The sequence below is a fragment of the Larus michahellis genome, chromosome 9 (assembly GCF_964199755.1).
Source record: "Larus michahellis chromosome 9, bLarMic1.1, whole genome shotgun sequence".
Taxonomy (NCBI): domain Eukaryota; kingdom Metazoa; phylum Chordata; class Aves; order Charadriiformes; family Laridae; genus Larus; species Larus michahellis.
This window is the reverse complement of record NC_133904.1, coordinates 23,261,386-23,283,301: the sequence shown is the minus strand read 5'-3', so window position 1 is coordinate 23,283,301 and position 21,916 is coordinate 23,261,386. Positions and strand designations below refer to the sequence as shown.

The 21,916-nt window shown below is 39.8% G+C and overlaps 1 protein-coding gene across 14 annotated transcripts in view; it reads right to left on the bottom strand.

Moving 5' to 3' along the window:
- The window catches only part of NEO1 (neogenin 1), a 210,849-nt gene that overhangs the window by 99,891 nt on the left and 89,042 nt on the right, over window positions 1-21,916 (bottom strand). For all 14 annotated transcript variants that reach the window (XM_074601904.1, XM_074601913.1, XM_074601902.1 and 11 more), the window contains exons 4-5: window positions 19,730-19,883; window positions 11,269-11,405 (exon numbers count right to left, since the gene is read on the bottom strand). In XM_074601904.1, coding sequence (XP_074458005.1) covers window positions 11,269-11,405; window positions 19,730-19,883 — 291 coding nt within the window. The remainder of the gene's footprint in view (window positions 1-11,268; window positions 11,406-19,729; window positions 19,884-21,916) is intronic.

Below are 21,916 nucleotides of genomic sequence, written 5' to 3'. Positions count from 1 at the left end.
AACGATAATTTAAGCAAATTAGTAGAGCCATAACCATGCAACGTTCAGATTAAGTACATGGCTGGAAGGAAACCCACAGTCAGTGCCAAGGACAGATACACCGCAGCTCACGAAACCTCCCGTGCCTGATCCCACATACCAAAACCTCCTTTTTCATCTCCACAAAGCCTCCAGTGGGTATTTTCCCTCACTACTCCATGCAAATTCTTGGGTAGCTGTCCAAAACAAAGTTTCAACTAATTATTTAAAGCACAATGATTTGGGCCTTATGTTTTTTCTGCAGCAAGGAGACTCTAACAGGACAGTGCTGGTGCTGATGCACTCCGTTTTTCTATTATCTTCTCACTAGAACCACCTTCCACAGACACGGTTTACTCTGTACCTGGCATTTCATGATGTGCTGGAGAGGAAGCAGAACAGGCAACAGATAAATGCTGTAAATCAGAGCTATGTTACTGTTGACATTGTCAGTAAGCAGAGTTATTAATTATACATGTACTGGAAAAGCTGAAGAAAAATTATTTGCCCGGAGGGGATAGGAATGGCAAAATTATATTTTAAAAATTCTCCCCAAAGCATCATGCACAGCCTATAGTAAAACATCTGAATTTACTGGAATGTATGCTGAACGGCATGGACTCAACTCTCAGAAGCTATGAACCCATCTCAAAAGAGACTTCATTCCAGAAGACTGACATATTTTAAATTGCACTTCTAGCCTCTCGGCATTGTCGCTGTGCACAAAGCCTGCCTCCAGCTGCTCAAAAGGCTGTATGCAGACTCGCAAACGTGAAGCACATCATCCATTTCGTAAAAGATATTCCATTAGAATAAACAAAGAAAATTAATTTGAAGTTGGAACTCAAAAATATGATTGAGCTTGGTGAGTTATAAAGCATGAAGGGTGATTATTTTCCAAGGCTGCTAGAACTTTCGTATCTCCTTCCTGTACAATTCTGCTCTGCGACATCCCTATGCAAAAAATACGTTGTCGTACTTCCGTGAACGGCTCCTTGTGTTTACAGATCTTGTGCTTTACTGATAAAAAGCACTTTTGGGGAAGATTTTGCAACTTACACAGCTACCACCACCGCAGGCAATGCATTTGTTCATTTATAAATAAGAGAAATAAGTCTACGTTCTGCGTATTAACTTACCAATGACAGTAAGGTTACTGTAGCAATCCTGGAGGTTTATATTTGGCCTTTCAAATATTGTAACTTATGATGAACACCAAAAATCCTCTTGTACTTAAGTTGTATCTACAGAACAGAATACTTTACTGAAGCTAAACCCATGTGATGTGAGTCAGAGGCACATGAGCTGTGGAATGCCACTTCCAGAGCACGCCGGTGCTTTGAATTACCACACAGTATAGCAGCTTATGGCCTCACTTTGTAAAATGCTTTGCTTTACACTAGACTGAAACTACACCTAACCTCCTAGGGATGCAAAACAAAGACCATGGAAGAAAACTTTGAGTCGGCACTTGAAAATAAAGAAGACTAGCAGAGCTGCCAGAAATCTGGGCTGTTTAGAAAAATATTCAATATAAAGATCTCCTTCTGCCATTTACTAACCACTAACTCTCCTGCTGCGAGCCTGGTTTCTTTCCACCTAACATTTGGGATCCTGGTCACATTCTGTTACAGGCTCCTTCCAGCACTTTTCCGAAGAGAGAACCTCAGAAGTGTCACCAAAGAGCATGTAACAGCTTTATTATGCGGATCACACCTGCCTCAAAGGTCTTCACATCTACTGCAAAACAGTATGTTTAACTTAAATCGACGCCGCAACTACAGAAACTGTGTTTACTCGAGGAATCTAACTCCATGCTGGTTTTGTTTTAAATTATTCTCATCATGAAGAGAAAATAATTAACTGCAAGACTGCGTAGGGAATAAGCCACCACAGATAACAGCCCGCCTCCTTACAACAAATTACCGAATTGTTTCATCTTTGTAACTTTGGGATAAAGTTCTAGGTCTATAGTCTTTATAATGAGACATCTAGTAACTGCAACAATCCAGCTCTCATTAGAGAAATAAATTATCCAATGGGATGAGAGTCAGCTTAACTATCATAAAAATTTAACTTGAAAGAAAGTATGTGTGTACTTTATGGTACAGTCTCTCTCTTGAGACTTCAGTAATGCATGGTGTTCTTCAGCATTTCCAGTTTAACATCACCCTCAGATTTCATCACAAAATGTGGTGGTGCAAAAACAATGCAAAAGCCTCTGGTGAAATGGAAAAAACTTAAACCCCTTAAATCCAAGAATCAAAGTTAAAGCTTGATTCAACCAATCAACCATGGAAGGATGACCCTGATACATAGAGAAAAATACTTGCCATTTAGGGCACAATTTCTATAAAAAGAGTTCTCACTTAGAAGAAGAAGGCATTTTAATGAGCTTCTCAGTTCACACATTCGAATTTCTGGGAAGTCTCTGGCATATGCAACTTAAAAACTACTACTGACTCCTTCAGTTTTTATTTTTAAAATTGAAATTCTGTCATCGCTTTTTGATAGGGAATAAAAGCAATAAGAAAAAAAACCTATAGTCTATCTCTGGTCTATCTTACATCTACGATATCCTTACCAAGTATTCAAGAGCACTTGAGAGCAGGAGGCAGTTGTGCTGCCCGACTGCCTTACCTTTCATCACCGGGTGAAAAACATGCATCATTTATAGCACTGGGGCAGCCATGCAGAGGATGAACTTCCCACCCAGTATTAATTATTCCTCCTGTCTAACTCACAAGGAACCTCACGGTGTGCTTCACATCGCGTACCATACATATTCATGCATGATATACATGATATGACAAAATTCAGGGAATTAGAGCTTTTGTTCCAAACTATCTGAAGGAAATACATCGTCTAGAAACAAGCTGAAAACGTACAGAAAAAAGAGATGGCAGGTTTCACTGCATGCCTTCCCAAAATTAAAAAGCCACCTCAACAGTATTATTTCAGAGGAGCATTTTATTGCAAGGAAGCAGCATAAGGAATGAAAACCTGGGAAAGGGAGCGGAATAGCGGCTCATGCAGGCCTGACTGCCCTGTGCTGCCGCACGCGTCTCTCTCCTAATCAGCAGTGTAACATACTTCATCACGTCACTGACTGCAGAAGGTAAATCCTGCTCCAAGCGAAAAAGTACATTTTTAGTTTGGAGACTAGACAAATACATCTAAATATGAAACTTAGGCAAAAACATGCATTTTCTGTAACTGATTGTCTAGGCCAAAGTTATTGATAGCAACCTCAGCCTATGTTTTTTTAAAAGCCGTTGTGGGGGAAAAAGTATTTCTTTCCATAAAGCAGCAGCTGGTTCAAACCCCCGTTAATATAATCTTAATTTATTAGAAATTCTAGCCGAAAGAGAAGACAGCTTTTACAATTCCCTTAGTTCAATATCAGTTTCTACATTGTAGATACTTAAGACACTGCTGCTTAGTATAGTAACATTTTCATCATCCCCAAGGATTACTCAAGAACATTTACAAGGAAAACCATTTGTGTGAATGGTACGGGTTACCGATAATTTGGTTTTGTCTTTCCTAATGGTATTTTTTAATACATATATATAAAAATAAATCACAAAGCTTTTTTTTAATTCAAAAGTGAGCCTCATCTTCCTTGAATGTGCAGTTCTGGAGGCATTACCTGCATCCCCTCCCCCCAGTTCAGTGATGGGCACTTAGTCAAAAGGGTCTAATCTTTGTACTCATTAGCACTTAACCATTTTGGGCTGTTTTGCATTTTTTTCCATGCCACAAAAATCTGTTTGAAAACGATGCAACACCCACATAACACAAAGAAAATTTTTCCAAATATAATTGAATTGTCTAGTGAATTACAGATGTTTCATGTAGAGCAATCTCACGATTAATGGTTGTCAGGCGCTCAGAAAAGATACTCTTTTAAGAGAAAAAGCCTATCTTGCAGCTCTGTTATTATCTACAGACCACTCTGGCTCCACCTCCACCACACCTGCACCCACTGCTGGGCTGCTCCAGAGAGCTTGTCCCCAGGACAGCGTCCAAACCCAGAGGGATGCCACATGCATGGTCCTTCCTGCTGGGCAGCGGGAAGCCACCGCTGCTGGGAAGAGCCCGTGCTGCGAGCTGATGTTTCTGGATGCAGCAGGGGTGTGACATTCCCAGTCACGGCACGATCAAAGAGTGGGATTGATTTCAGGTTCCCAAATGTAGCCTTTCACATCCTGTGCCAGGAGCTTCAGGGATGGTACACCCATTTCCAGTTCCTCATCCTGGTCTGCCAGTGGGTGGGTGTCAAGCTCTGGCAGCAGACCATACCACGCTCACACCTCTGCAGCACTCTAAACCAAAACACAGCTGTCAGGGCAATGAGGGCCTAGTCTGTGAAGCCTACAGAACACCTCATGGACCTGTGGATCGTCCATACCGGAGGGGATGCCCCCTCCAAGGCCCACACGTAACCCTTGCCTTCACGGGCAGGTTTCAGCAATCACCCCGGACTCCTCCTGACGGCAGGAATTAGACTCTGCGCAGCACAAGGCACCAACGGCAGCTGCCTCTGCTCGACCCTGACCCCAGGAAAGGGCAGAAAACCAGCCCAGCCCCAAGCTTCACGGAGCAGTTGCCCCCTTTGAACACTGAAAAAAGAGAGGAAGCAGCAAGGCAGAGATCACTGCTTGTGATGGCTCCCCAACGCTTCTCGTTACAACATTCAGTTTGTGTTGTTCTGTAACACCACCACCGAATTGTGAACATTTGCAGTTCTACAAGGGAATCCTCCTTCCAAATGCCAGCAAAGCTCATTCATCCTTTTTGGAAATACGATTAAAGAAAACACATTTTTGTGCCCCTACTAAGAATTGTGGAAAGCTCTCCTCAACAAGCTTTACTGTCCCGTGCCTCTGAAATATAGCAAGAAGTGGACAAACGTTCCTCCTGGTCTTAGAAAAATATCAAGACATACCAAAATAATTCACAATGGTTCACCAAATAGAGCAAGTCTTAGAAACTGAGCAGCTACAAGCAGAGGTTCTGCTGAGCCCAAGCCCTGCATAATAGCAGTGGGCAACAGCAATCAGATCACAGCATCCTTAAACGCAACCAAAGCGTGATGTTTTGCATGATGCAAAGAACAATTTATTTTTGTGGAAAATAATTACTTAAAATTATTTAAGTTACTCCAACAGCAACTACACAAAGGTCACAGAACACTTCACAGAAAGTCTGAGCTAAGCACACCATCAGATTGGTGAAAACTTCCATTTTTTCCCTCCTTTGGGTGCACCAAAACTTGCTCCGAGTGTAAGAGACCCTCCATTCCCCACATCAGGTGCCACACTGCCAGAGGAACGCTTCAGCTGGTAGAGTCCCCAACCAGCTACAGTTCTGCTGTGTCCTAATAACATTGGCTTTTCAAATCTGATTTGTGCCACCGACTATTAATTTAAAACCTATTGGTTAGGCAAAATATAGGCTTTATCTAGTTTTCTTTTATTATCCAAATTACTACCCAGCCCTTGCACAGAATGCACAAAAAAATTTTTCTTACGCTGCAGGACCAACACTCCAATATGTGTATTTTTTGCAAGAATAAGGATTTTCCATTAGCACAAGGCTTTTCAGCTACACTGGAAGTATTTCCAAGTATTTCCTTTAAAAGCACAAAATTGATAATTCTATCAAAACACTTCTGCATTTGTTTTTTGCATGCGATTTGCTCTGGCAGCACAAAAGAGGTAGTGATCACCCTATGCCACGTGCAACCTCCGATTCATCACTACAGATACCCAAAATAAACCTTTCCTTTAATTTTAGTATATTAACACAGTACGGCCTTTAATGCATAGTATTTAAGATACACTATCAGATGCTGAACACTGTCCTAGATGACTCGAGAGCCAACCTTCTGCAATTACAAAAAACATAGAAAGGTATTAACATAGACAACAAATCTGGCTCTTCTCACACAAATGCAGCGATTCGTTTATTTTAAAGTCTTCAGACCCACCACAGCAATTTTATAAGGAAAAATTTAAATGGAAATTTTTGTGGTTTATTATTTTCTGGTTCAGAATTAACTGCAGTAAATATTTCAACCGAAAGAGAAAACTCCCTCTAAAGTCATTATCTACAACATAGGTACCAAGACAGGCGACAGGAAGCCCACAGGGTGATCTAACCCGCGTCACAGCATTTGCAGAAATCCCAGGGGTGCTGGGCCCAGTAATAAATTTGAAATATTTCCCAGATGAAGAATGAACTTATAACCTTCTCAGTATTTAACTGCCACTATGGCTCTTCCAGGCCGCAGGTTTTAGACTGAACAGAAGCCAGCTGACTACATTTTAAATACATTTACTACTTGTTTCCCCAGCTTTTCTTTCATCACTTTCCACTCTTTATCTAACGGAAATACTACAGATTCTTTCATCGCTGGTGAGAGCAAAACAAATTTTTCCAGGGCTCTCAATTCATTACACGTGTTGTAAATAAGTGTGGTACCCAGCACCGTTCCTCCCACTGACAGCAACGGGAAGGAACGCTGTCAACACAGCTCAGAGAAATTCGGCTTTGTATCAAAGATTTTCAGACACCAAATTCTTGCCTCCCTTTGTGGGAAGTGACCAACCCTGGCACAGGTGCCTTCAAGGTGCTTGGCCTGGGAGCATGACGACACACGCTTTTTGTGCCCAAGATTAACTCAAGGAAAAGCGAGTAGGTACAAAGCTGTATGCAGATTTTATCCATTTGATATTTGTCCCTAAAGGCTATCTCCAACATGGATGGGATTCAGAAATACTACGCTTTACGGGCTGAGACTCTCTCAGCCACAGATCTTCCCGAGGACATTTCATGTTCTCTTCCATATTCAAACCACTTCTCAGATGAGAGAGTCAAAAATTTGCCGTGTGACACATGCGTCCATGAAATCTCCTGTTTGCACACACGTAACTAGAAACTTTTATTTTCTGTAACTCTCTGATGCAGAGCAGTCTTGTGAATTTGCTGCAAGGTGTCTCCTCACGTTGCAGTAATGTGCATATTCCCCTTTTCAAGGAAAAAGCCTGAAAATTGTGCTTCCAACAGATCCATCGCTGAGGTCATCAGACAGTTTCTCCCTCACCCGTTTCGGTCAACATGATCTAAGGTAGCTCAAACCGCCTCAAAAAGTCTGGTTTAAGTTAACTAAAGTGCCTTAGAGCTCACAAAAAGCAGGTGAGTCAGCAGATGACAGAGGGGCTGTGGGGAGGAGAGGTGTGGGGACAGTGCCCACCTCTCCAGTGGGCACGGCCACGCGAAGAGCAGGCAGAGCTCTGTCTCCCACTCAGCAGGGTATAGAGAACTAATTCCAGGTGGCTGACAGAAGCCATACCAACACCTATCATCTTCCAGGATGTAATTTACAATTTTGTATTTTGAATTCCCTACACATTTCTTAAGAGATCCCCTCGTACCATACTAAAGAATAACAACATTTAACAATGGGCTGAAATTCAAAGATGTTTCACAGGTAAAGGTACAAAGAATGTTACTGATGACAAAAACAGGTATTCATTTATAATTCTTTCTTTTGTCCTCCTCAAAAATGTAGACTACATAAAAAAAATGCACTCTTCCTTCCCTCCAAACCCACCTAAAACGTAAATGGTTTCTCAATTAAAAACACTTTCAACACCACTATTTACTTTCACCAGTAGTGAAATACTATTCTACCCTGTATTCTTAGGACCTGTACTGCATACCTTTTGCATATTCTTAGAATAGTCTTCACCAAAATATTCCATTAATTTTCCATCATCCTCTGAATAAAATGAAATTCCCATAACTCTAGCTCCCAGATAAACTTTGTAGATAAAGATACTGAGGAAACAAGTTTGTGTAATATGCTTCTGGACCCTTAAGTGCTTTTCTAGTCAAGTCCTTTCCAGTTAAAGCCATTTTTTCCAGATTCTGTCCTTCTGCAATGTATGTAGGGAAATTAAATCAATTTTTTTTAAAAAAAATTAAACATTAGGGCAATAGAAGGCTCCTCTAACCCTTTTTTTCCCCCCAGTGACTCAAGGTAGCTCATTCAGCAGACTGTCTCCAGGTGTGTGAAACAGATGATATCTTGAAGTGTCTCTAACAGGATCTGAGTAAACTGCGTTAGTTTAATCCGAATTCAAAACAGCGCCAGATTTAACAGAGAAATATGAGACACTTCACAGAACCCTACCCTTTAATGCAGAAGGTCAGCAATTCCATCCTTACGGCCAGGAAGGAAGGGGGATAATAGGGATAAGGATACAAGTAATCAGTCCAACACAGCAGCTGCGCGGCAGCTTGTGCCACTGGTTCCACCACAAAGAGAACACATGTGAGCTTCCAGGGGTTTATATCCTTGTTAAAGGATATACAAAAGCTGGTCTTGGAATGAAGTAACATTTAATGAGCATTCTTTTTATTCTGTGCACAATTTAAGCTTACAACTGTATAAGGCGGGATGTTTCTAACTAGCTGTACGTTTCAGTCAATCCGCACCTGGCACTGCGGGGAAATCTCAGATAAGAGGAATGCCATTTCACATTAACCGTCCCAACACTGTCAAACAAAGCCACCTTACTCACGCTGAAATAGAGATCTACAAATGTCTCACTGAATTGCCATTCTGAAATGTTGATAGAAGGAAAAAAAAATTGGACATCCTTCATACCACCTCTAGTATGCTACTGAAATCTCCAAACAAAACCCTCCAGGTGCTTCAAGAAAAATAGATGAGACAAGGAAATGAATTACCCCAAAAATGGATTTCTTGTATGAACTTCTGCCAGACTAGATTCTAAGAACGACAGAAGCAGCTTAAATTAAGCTAAATCACACAGTTATTAGGTGTGAAGAGACGACAATTTTTCTAGTCTGGAAGAAAATGATACAGTGATTGGATAACAGTTACTCAAACTATTCAACACTTCACCAAATTACAGTAATGCAGAAATAGAATTACTCTCTACAGTGACCTCTCAAAGGAAAGGAGAATTAAGATTAGAACTAAGTAGTAAAATTAGAAATGCAACTTTCCAAAATGCATTCTGTATAATCTTTAATAAATTTTAATACTCAAGCATTAAAAGAAATCCCTTTTTTTTGTGCCAGGCGCATATGGAAAATTCAGCGTAAAAGAACTGGCAGAATATATTCTAAATCTTTCCAATAAAACAAACAAATCATTTATATTAGTTTAGATAAGGAGCAAAGAGTGATCTCAAGATCACTTGCACCCCCCAAGTGACCTGGCTGTAATACCCTACATTAAGGCTACAATCTCAGCCTTATCTATGACTTGCTTTGCCTAACTGCACCCTATCATTAATATTACTAATTTCTGCCATTGCCCATAAAACTCAAAAGCCTCATGCCAATTCTATAACATATATAGGTTGGAACTGAATTAAAAACAGAGTTGCATAAAACCATCATAAGGTGGTACGAAGCACCAAGCATGGATGTATCTAATGAGACAGAGCCCCTGTCTTTATTCTTCCGGCCCAAGACACAAGGTAAGAAAAACGTGAGGTTTCTTCTGCGGGACCAGAATTTGTGGTTTTCAAAACACTTCAAGTCAAAACAGAGCTACATTGCATTTGCACAGGCCTTACAGAGAATGGATTTTTCAGATCATCTCCCCCAACTTTTAAGGGAGGGCAGAGGGAGTGAAAATGCCTGTCTATCAGTAACCTGCAGAAAGCAAAGTCCCACGGCCAGCGGGGGACACAATGCCAAGGTGCAGCTTCAGGTACAGGCAGCAGGTAACAGTGTACAGCGAGCACTGATAATGTGCTCCCAGGAGAATACTTCCCCCCCCAATATGGTTGGAAACAAATTCTGCACCTTGTTAATGTTCCATTTTACACAGACATGCTTAAATACGGCTGTGACAAGGCAGAAATGCTGTGGATGCCAATATAAACCTTCCACACTCCACTTCCCTAACGAGGAAGGCTTTAGCTGTTCAATTCTGAAAAGCTCAATGACCAACTTTCTTTGAAAACCTGTTGTCCTTTCTTTATATATATATTTAATTTATAATTATTTTTTTTTAAACCCAACTGACCTTCTCCCACTCTTCTACACCAGAAGCATACCTGGAACTTCGTAAATAAGTTAAGACATGTAAATTTTATCACCTTAAGTATATATGCCTTGAGTACTAAAATTTGTAAAACCTTTACACATTGTGTCGATAAAGAAGCGAGAACTCTGCTAACGTGCCTTTACATAACACTTCATGGTATAAGAACAGTTATCCCACAATGTAACACAGTACCTTTTTTTGTCATGGAAGTTTCATCTCTAAACAAGCCTTCCCTAATAGTTGTTCCAGTGATTACATTTATCCCTTCAGACATATTTTTAAGACAAACCTTCTAGTACCACAACCCATCGTAAAACAAGTCAGTTAAGCTCTTACAAGGATACTGCATATATGAACCATTCTCACATGCCAGTAAATTCTAGCAGAAGAATTTTAAACCAATATTAAGATCCTATTAATAAAAAAAAAAAAAAAAAAGACAGATTTCTTCATGAAAAGTAAGAAAGCTCAAGACGACAAACTTCTGCCTTTTTTTCCCCTGCTCCACAACAAATCTACTTTATTTGCACAGGTTACCCAAGATGTTTTTGAATCAACATTTCATTGCTGTTTCTAGTACAAATAGCTTGCAAGAGTAAGGAAGACAGTTATACAGACAATAAATCAGTGTATTACTAAATAAGAATCTCAGCTTTTATCTTCTGTCAAGCTCCTTGAAAATAACAGTATATTTTAAGGATTACAAAAAATACTTTATATATGTCCTTTTCAAGGAAAACTTAAGTAGTAGTGCTACAGGTCAATTTTCAGATGTGATTAGCCACACTGTGACCTTTGTCATCCTTTATAAGAGTATATGGCAGTGAGCACAATTAATATTATAAGAGCATATAAAGCAGTGTTTAACCATGCTCAAGATGTATTATATAAACAAATTCCTCATTTGAATATTGATAAAATTATAAGCAGTTTGAGTAATAACTCAGAGTAACACATTATAAGAGAACTGTGAGGGGCGTTTGAAGGTCTGGGGGGTTTTTGTTTGTTTCAGTTTGGGGGTTTTTGGGGTGGGGTTGTTTTTTTTAAACAGAGCAAAAAACCAATGGGGTCTTTAACTGATCACACAGTAACACTCTTATGAAAAGTCATCTGGAGATCTGTTTTCTCTGAAAATTAAATATTCGACCTACCTTGAACTGTAAGTTCTGCCTGAGCTTCAATCGTCTCGTTTCCGTTATCGGCTATGCAGGTATACGTCCCGACGTCCTCTTCTGTCACATCACTGATCTCCAGGCTGCCTCCCGCAAGCAGTAGTCGTCTTTCATAGCTGCGCAAAACAGGACATACGGGTGATTTGATGGAAAAATTGCCTTAAATGAAGTGTTACCAGAGAAGCACACACAAACACTCTACCTGAAATAGCTACAAAACCCAAAGAATTGTTTACGTGTAATACTCCTGGGTGCCATTTACAAGGAGCCATGTTAGCAAGGAAATTTGAACTTGATGGTTACATTCCATATTTGGGCTTCGCATTTAAGTTCAACTAGATCAAGTCTGCAAGAGCAGCTCATCGTTTTGCACTTTCAGCTTCAGTTCTTAATTAAATGTGATCCAAGATATTTAGACAACAGGAACTAAAAGCTAAGAGAAGTGAAATAACACAACCACATCATAAAAAAACCCAAAACCCACAAACATCTTGCAGACACAGTGGAAATGACTTATACTTGAAAAGTTAACTGAATTACAACACACCAGACTTATGCCTGTACAACATAAGTAACAGCAATGTATATTCTATAATGTAGAGTTCACATATTAAACGATAACCATTTCAGTAAGATTTCAGACTAAGATATAGGTTAAACAAAATTCAAAAGATAAATTCAACAAGTTGGCAAAGTTTCTGTTTAGAATTTTCTCCCCTGACTTAGAAAGGGCGGAGAGACGGTTTACAATTCAGGCCTTATAAACTACCTGCTTTTTAGGCTAAACGTAGTAGCTAAACGTAGCATTTTCTGTTCCATGTTGCACCCGCAGCACTCTTCTCCCATTGCAGCCATCATTCTCCTTTACGTGATACAAATTTGTACAAGGGTTTTCCAAGATTCATCACCATTCCAAGCATCCACAATGAAGAGCCAGTAACACTACCAAAAACTCCAAGCTGAGACAACAAACCATGACCGGATGCTGATCCAGAACCATTCCTAATTGCAGCTGAAAAAAAAGAGCACGTCTACCTTATGGCTTCCTTTCCGGCATTATTGAGCAATGGCTTCGCAGACAAAAATGGACTGAATTCTTTCAAAAATATCATCTGAATAGCACATTGTAACAATTAACTTTTTTGGTCTCTATAGAGTGGCCAGTGTACAAAAATCAACCTAATTGCTTTCTCCATTTGAGATTTTCCTGGAATTATATCAGTAGAACCATCTTACCTTCTTGGAAAGGTAAATTCATAGGACACAAAGACTTTTGACTCCCCTAACTAATTACCACATTAATATCAATTTATGATAGTACTATAATTGTTAATCAAATTTCTGATTCCATACATTTAAAATCTGGACAAACAAAATCATTATTGGAATTACGTGAAAGAAACCAGTCTTAAAAGGATCCAGGGAGATGTCCTACCCAGGTATAGCATAAAGAAAGGGATCCTGCTTCCATGACCTACTAACAGCAGGACTACAAAAAGTTTGGGTTCTAAGAAGTGTGAGAAATTTGAGTGAAGACAGAAGTAATTTTGAAAAAACATATTAGGAGCTTTAAAGAGAGGAACGCCTGAAGAAATAGTAGAGAAGTACACGACCAGCACTGCAAACAGGTTCTAGCCAAGAGGAAAACAGCAAGAAGTTTGTCATTAAACCTTTTTTTGGAACCACTCAACAGTGATTCAAGGACAGAAAGTAAGGAGATGGTAAGATGTATCTTGGATTACTTTGATAGAATTTTATTGTCATTGCAGCCAAAAAAGCAGAAGCCTCCTACTGTGGATCAGATGAAAGACTAATCTGTAGGAAATAAAACAGGAGCTTTAGTGCTAACTAAAAATAGGGAAGGATGATCCATCTCACATCTCCAGCAAGAAAACTCCGTACAAAGGACATGAGAACAGAAGCTGCCAAAACCGTATTGCTTTTTTATCCCCCTCTTCTCCCACTTTTTTGTATTTTATTTACCTGTATTCTATCCAGGTAAATTCATTAGATTTAAATCACACAAATTTGTTGAAATTAGCACAAAGGAACTGAACCTAGAAGCGTTGGACCACACCACCTCCACGGCAAACCTGACCGTCTGAGAAATCTCTGAGAACATCCAAAAAAATGTAAGAAAACAATGCTCTTCCCAATCCTTGATCCTCTTTGTCTGCATCTGGACATCAACAGTCCACAAACACAGAAAAGCTTTCCAAACATCGTCAAGGTGAACAGTAACAACATCACCAGAGCTTATTTGTGGGAACGGCACATTAGACATGTTAAGACTGCACTAAAACCATGCCTAAAGAAAAATAAACAACTAAGACAAGTCTGGACCTCGACACATCCACATATTGCAGTTTTGTATCTCCTTTTATTATGCAAAATAGCTTCTTTGATTATTTGTTCTAGCAGTTGTGGCACATTAAATTAATCTGAGTAGCATATAATCTGCTGAAGGCTGAGACGAATGCAGGAAGAACTGGAGCCAGCGGGTCAACGTGCCAGGTCTATGGCTGGCCATCAGGAGACAAACCAGGAAGGAAGGCTGGGCAGAAAAGACTGACGGGATGCGAGAAGCTGAGACTAGCATAACTGCAAAGGAATGACAAAAGGCTATACAGACTCTTAGTGTAATTTTGATGACATATAGTGCCTTTTTCTGAATATCTACCAGTTTCCACAGTTATTCATCTAAAAGGAACACGTGCCTTAACGATGCTTGTTTTTCCCAGAGCCACCCTCTGGAAAAGTGAAGTAACATGCATGGTGAGACAGGAGACTCATCGTTAATAACCAGCAATTAAGATGTTACTAAAACTATAAAAAATTACTAGATGTTGTCACGTTAGGCAACACAAGTTTGTGGGATAGGATCTCACACGCTACTTGCAACGTGACAGCATTTACGGAATCCTCCTTTTTGTCAAGAAACAAGGTTATGTAGTTTTCAGCCATCTAAATTACATGCAACGTTTTTTATTCTCTTTGATTATTTTCCTCAAGAAAACCTAGAGTTGAGTTCAGAGTTTACCAACATGTGATCCAAGACAAGCTCCCTGCTGTGGAAAACAGGGAAGAAAACAATGTGTCAGCCTCCTTGGTGATCCCTTCTGCAGCAGTAGCTGCCGAAGAATTCTCGGCTTAAAGCAGAACTGCTTTTGTAATAAAGTAAAATGTCTTAATTTTGTAAGTACAATGAAGCATTTCCACAAGACTGAAGCAATCAGATTTCAGACACTGGAGACAAAGAATCAGCTTAATATAAAAGCGGTAACATAATTTAAAGTGTCATTAAAACCAGCAAAGATTGATCATTCAAATGTCAGGGAAGAGCAAAATCAAATTCAAGCCTTTTTTATGCATCCTGTACAGCCCTCAGTTACACACTCCTAATGTACAATTACTTGAGCTACTTTGGATACCTAACTCGCATGGTTTTTTTAAGTTCATTATCACAAAACATAGTGAGCCTTTATTAATTTACTGGATTCAAACAGCCAGTTATACCCTGAGGTTTTGGCGCTCTTTTTTCCCCTTCTTTTAAATTACTATTCCCAAAACATCTTATAATCTATTTGCAGTCTTGGTAAAGTACAGCAGATAAAATTAGACAGCAAATTAGATTATTTTGTGGAATCTACTACCAGAAAAATCTCCGTAATTACTCGGCTATGTTTAACCTTTACCGAGTTGGGCAAGCACAATTCAGTTAATACAAATCACTCGGAGCGCCTGGCAAACAATGAGATGTAATAATTAAAAACACCACACATTTATGTGAAATATGAAGGAAAAAACCTACATTAAAAATATGTATGTGATCATATAATTAAAGGCTTTATTTGAATGCATACAGCAACAGCATAAAATTAGTGCCGCAGATGCAACCTCAGCTTTGCGATCTCCTCACTTTAGAAAATGATTAACCATACGACCGTGTCTCAGATTACTCCAGGAATTTGTCAATGACATAAAATCTTGCTAAATGGAACAGCCCAATAACACCAAAGAGTTAGCTGTTCTTCAATAGCCTTATTAAAATATAATGTTACTGTTCAGGGTCTTTTCAGTTGTTTATTTTCAGATTAACCACCTCGTTTACTGTGGTATGTGCATTTGTGATTTCTTCCATATAAGCGTCCGACTATAACTCAAGACACACAATATATGCTGTCTGAGCACATATCGATCCAACACACAGGGAAGGCTTCAAAGAAGAACTTCATCTTCCAAACATTTGAAACTCTCGGCGTATTTCCCAAGCTCCGAAAAAAAACCTCACCTCACCGAAATTTCACTTTTCAACTTCAGAATCATCAAAAGCACAAAAATACTCCTGCATTTGCTAACGAACAGACCCTCACGCGGTAGGATCCTTGGCCAGACATTAAAAAAAAAAATAAAAATGAAAGGCTCAAAGTTAGCAAAATCTGAAAACTATCCAAGCTGTATATAGCATTTCCATTATAGCCTTTTATATCAGGTGATAATGACAATGCGGTAAATTTTACTTTAGAAAGTTTTCTGTAGAGGACATAAGATTTATTCAAATAGCTTTACACTTCAGTGGCTTTCCTCACTTCCTTCCATTTCTCTATATATTTTCTACATTCCTGGCAGAGACACCACTCACTGGGAATTCCTGGAGGAAATCCAAGTGAAAAAGCAGAACACAGACGCGTGTTGCTGAACCGCCGGTACGCCGGGGTGGCTGTGAGTTGTGGTGCCAGTCCTAAAGACCTATGAGCAGCACACCCCACACCGCAAGGTACACGCACATGAACACATCCCAGTCTAGAGGCTTACTTTGTATTTTGAATTGGAGCTACAAGCACCAGCACCGTAAATCTCAACACAGAACAGAATTTAGTCTTTTCCTTTCTATTCAAACAATGAAGTTCTGAGCAAATTACCACATATCATGAAGATTATTAGCTTGACTAGTAAGCCAATTCAATGAAATCTTTCATCACAAGTCAAATGTTTATCCCAGTGACAGGTTATTGGGTCCAATTTTCAACTTAGTGATTGCTTCCTCTCTGAAATTGTGCCTCGGGGAAGAAAGGTCCCGAGGGAGGTGAGGGAAGCCAGCCAGCAATGCTGGAGAAGGGCACACCGACGGTGCGAGCACCGAGCCTTTCTCCAAATAGACTCCTCACTCTTCAGCTCCCGAGGACTGAGACTTCCCCAAGTCCTGGTGGAATCTGGGCATTTCAGAGTCTTTGATGGACTTCTTTATGAAAAACCAAAACGTCGGTAGACTAACTGCCGCTTATATTTCTTTGAAATCTTTAAGTCAACAAGTTCTGAAAGTATTCCTTGAAGCTGCAGCAGTTTTAGTACAATGGAAGCCTCTAACGTTGCATTAACTTCACCAATTTATTGCTCAACACTCAAAGCTTCCTTCTCTTTCACTCAAATTAGTTGGAAAATATTTTATCGCAGCAAGCTAATTTCACAATATACTGCATTACAGGCTGCTTGTCTGAACAAGTGCCAACGCTGCCATCATTAAATTTACTCATATTTATCCATTAACATAAATCTTATATTTGTCTTTGACAAATACTCCATCTGAATTAAACATCTTCCCTTTTTTTTCAAGTCTTACAACAAATATTTAATTCCAAAACCCCGCTACTCCCAATCCTAAAAAAAAAAAAAAAAAAAGATACAGGCTCCTACACATATTCTCCTTAGCAATACAGCTTGAAAGAAAAACATTGAATCTTGTATTAGATTAATTGTCACAGTTAAAAAGACAAAAGCAAAAATACGGTTGTGCGCCTAAACCATTTAACAAGGGCTAAGACTTCGGGCCATACCTGACCATGCTATCCCAGTTCTGTTTCCTAACCCCATACCTACACACCCAGAGACATCTATCAATATATATATGTCTATACATGTGCATATACATACTTATACGTATGTTAATGTCTGTAGTATGTGTGTATAGACAAAAACCATGATTTAAGAGCATTTCTGAGGCAGAAGTTACATTAAAACCCGTCCAGATGAAAAGGATCAGTTTTTTGTTGGGACAACAAAAAGCCATGCTGATAAGAAAAGTCTTACTTTTATATCACAAGGGGATTTTAATAAAAATTAAAAGTGATCCACTTTGTAATTGAAGTAACAGAACATGCGTAACAAGCCAAGATACCTATTTTGCAGCTAACTGTAGGCTTTACATTAACAAGGAATCTTAATTTTTAATTCTAGAGATTTTACATTATTCTATTCAAAAGAATAATACGACAGGTATTGAGGTAAATGGAGTTTAAGAACTTTTTGTTATGTGCTGTTTGAATCTCTTCTCAGTAAAGCCATAGTCAGGAGTAGCAGACTTAAGAGTTTCGGCACAGTTTGATTACTTTAATGAACAATGAAGGAAGCTTACTCCTACAGAATGGAAAAAAAAAGACCAAACCAAGTCTGCTCCTTTACCTACCTTAAAAGTAAATTCTATAATAAGCACGTATTTCATTGTAAGAAAAAAAAAAAAAAAGCTAAGTGTTGTAACAAGAGAAACAACACTAAAGTTTTAAAAAAATCAATTTCATCAGCAAGGTAACTTGACTCACTCCTCTTTAGCCAGACCAGAAGGGTTCTGTAAGTAACAGTAAGTCAAAAGAAATACAAATTTTCATTGTTCAAACCCTTTATTTATTCCTCTTTGGTTCTATCTTTGAGCAGAAGAAAACACTTATTTCAAATGGAAGAGGAACATTTCTTTGGCTCTTCAGCGTTACCCTCCCTGGTGAATACACACACCGAGGATGCCACCACCAGCAGATTCCAGGAGCAGAGAGGTGCCTGCGGCCAGGCTGTCCCCAGGCTTGGCAGAGGCCGTGCAGAGCTCACAGGGAAACATTTAGTAAAACTGTGGACCCATTCTTCTAACAAAGGGACACAGTGCTGAGAACTAAGGGTAAATATTCTGAAATATGAGGTCCTACATGGTTCAAATTGTGCACATATAAAGATCGAATATATTTACTAATGTTATCGCTCAGCTCTCTGATAATTCTCACTGAAATTTGAAAAGAAAAAAAACATTTGGGAAGCCCTCAGAAGTTATTGTGACAACCTGCATTGAAAAGCTCATAGGGGAATTGACAGCACTGTATTCACAGCAGGATTTGAAAATTTGGGCTCTATATCAAAAAATGAGAAGAAAATAAAAAGGAGAGATCTTTAGTAAGTGAGCTTTAACCTCTTTGTGCACTGAATGTGACATAAGCTAGAGAACCGGGGGCAAAAGTTTATAAAGGTACGACATGACAGGATTTTACAGACGAGAAAAACAAATTAAGATCTTACAGGCACATTTATGCTGACATTTCATCACATTGGATTGTGCAATTCTAATGAGTCTGTACCATCCTTTGTACGTGAATGATTTCTTGTATTTACAAAAAATGAATCTAAATCATATGCCATCAGGCTGACATCACCACAATTTCTCAGTGGTGTTAGAACCGTTAGTCACTACCCACAGGAGCTTGCATTTTCCAGATAAAGACAGTTCACGTTACAAGCCCCTGGATTTTTTAATTTAAGGGCTGACACAAAAAAGAGATATATTGCTATCGCTGGTACTGCAGAAAGACTTGCATATTCCTTCAGCTGCTTTCTGTATCAGCCGTGCCACCGTGTAACTTTACTCATTGTTTCACGATTAACTTGTTTCTACATTAATCTCACCATCGACTTTGTGGGACATTGAGAACATTCCAGTATCCATTTGCAATTTCCTTCTCCTAGTAAGTGTGTTTATTAGATGGACAAAAAGATAGCTTTTCTTGACAAGATTTTCTTATGCATATTTTCTACCATGTTATTTTGAATGAATACACCAGCAATGACAATGTATAACAGTTTTCACTCACTGCATTCCTGAAAGCCCATAGGTTTTTATTGACCACATCTAACATTTTAATATTCCGTTTTAATGAGAAATTATTAATTTCTGCTCTAAACGCTTATTCTTAAATTCTTACGGAACATTTAGAGGCATACTGGCCACTTTCACAGCAGAGAGAGTGATGCAATTGCAGGGCTTCGCACACCTAATGTGCCAACATGAAGAAGTCTTAGCTTTTCTGCAGTGTCCTTATTCCCTTAACTGCTTCTTTTACTCCAGTGGCAACCTAAAAGTAATATATTCTTAATAACCTTTCTGCTTCAAATCAGATTTCTTGGTTTCAGGTGTCTGTAAAAAAAAAAATACCACGAGATTGTTCCACAAGTCTCATAAACTATCTTTTTGTCATTACACTCGGTCTAGGAGCCCTCCAGCAGCCGAAAACCAGCTTCTGTTCTCCTGGTTTCAAATTAAGTAGAAAGCAAATTGTGCTCTCATCTAAAATTGTAACTGGCTGGATTCTTACCACTATATAAAAATAACACGTTAGCCATTACTCACCCTTCTGTGATAAGCTCTTCTGCATTTCTTGTCCACCTGATGGATGGAGTTGGAAATCCTATGGCAACACAGGGGAAAACGGCGCTTTGCCCCGTCACCCTGGTGAGCGAAGAGGGCGGCCTCACCAACACCAACTTCTGCGCCACCTCGGGATCTGCAAACATTTTGTAAACGACAAAGCTGTTACCAGCCGCAGAATCGGAAGATCATATTAAGAAGAACGAATGAAACATCTAATTTCTTTCCTGCATCTTCACAGGACTGAGGCATCACCTTAGCTCCATAACCGGCTTTCTGTAAGAGACTCTCCCAGCCTCCCACACGAGCAGCTCTTCACTGGTTCCTCCAGACACACACAAGTGGCAAATCAGACACTGCTGGGATTCCAACTCCTCAGACTCCCTGGGAAATAGTTTCAGCTAAAAGCTATGGCCCTGAAACTGGAACTTCCACGAGCTTGCCAAGATTTAGTAAAGAAAGGTATAGGTTTGACTTCGGACAGCCAACCTCTGCAATCACCTGACTCCATCAGGTACCTGCCTGGGAAAGTGCTTTTACACAGTAAGGAATGAAATTGCTGCAGCTGAGAGTCAACCCTAAGCAAAATAAAATAACTAGATCATTTGCATGTTGAAATAACACAAGATTTCTACTAAAACAAAAATCCACCGCCGTTTCCCACCCTTATGGAAATGGTAAATCCTCTGAATTAGTTTTTGTTTTGCTTTGAATTGGGCTGGAGAGGGGTCTGGTTCTTTTTTTTCCTCCCTCCCTTAAGAACAAGCACAAGCAAAGTGCCTTTTACTATAGGAAAAGGCCATTTTGACTGCGAGAATTGAAAACATGCCCACCAATAACGGCTGTCCAGCAACCTACTCTGAACTAAACTAACACAAATAAGTACTCAGAACAAAAGGCTATTTTTCTACTTTACTAAAAATATCCATGACTCCTCAAAATGTAACGTTAGGAAAAAGGTTCCAAAATCAATTTTAACTAGAACTGTAACCAATTCATCAAGGGGCCCCAGTAAAACCTGGACAAAACATGCTGTTTGTACCCTTTGCCTCTACAGTAACTTCAGCACGTACCTCGCACCATAATGAGAATAAACGAGTTCCCACACACCAGCCACAGCTTTTCTACCCTGTTAGTTATCGTAGCTCTTTCTGCCAACTGCACAAATCCCCAGTATTTATGCTGCATTAATTGCTGTATTCTAAATAATCAGATCATAGAATCGTTTAGGTTGGAAAAGAACCTTAAGATCACCAAGTCCAACCATTAACCCAGTACTGTCAAGTTACCACTAACCTGTGTCCCTCAGCACCACGTCTGCCCGGCTTTTAAATACCTCCAAGGGATTGCGACTCCACCATATCGTCCCTGGGCAGCCTGTTCCAATGCTTGATAACCCTATCGGTGAAGAAATTTTTCCTAATATCCACCCTAAACCATCCCTGGTGCAACTTGAGGCCGTTTCCTCTGGTCACAAATGTGCACTTACAAGTTTGATAAGAAGCAAGCTCCAGAATTAGACAAGCTATTTTTGGCCCCCTAAATGAGGGCAGGCTATTCTGTACCTACACTACTTTTGCCCGCTGAAGCCCACTCCGTGCCTGTCACACACAGTGTCCGGCCCCTGTCTCACCTGGGGTGCAGGTCTCCCCTCACAGCAGCTTCTGAAAATTGATAGGTTTGGTATTCTTCAGCTCAAAGCACTAAAAATAATAACTGAGCGTTTACAGCACTACGCTAAGGGCATGCACGTGCCCCAAGATCTAATGCGATGACGTTGCCAAGGTATTTGAGAGAACCAGGCCCGATGGAAATCACGTTTCAGAATTGTCCCGGGCAGAGGGAGCCAAACTGAGAGCGATCCTGGATCACACCATCTGTCTGTATCGTAGCGACTCTGCCCACGTTCCCTGTCAGAGGGAACTAGTCTGCCTGCTCCAGAAATACGACTGCGTGTGAACAGGCGGGTAACGCAGTGAGACTGACCCGCAGGGGCATGTGGAGCAAGCCAAGTTGCAGAAAATGTATGTAACAGATTGCCAGCAAGCAATCATGACACTAGGGAGAGGAGTCGGTGTGATTCACCGGAGACACAACTCATTAATGCTCCAAGCTCCCAAAAAGGAGTTTAGTTCTCAGGTCAGTGGAAACTGGATTCAAAAATTAAGT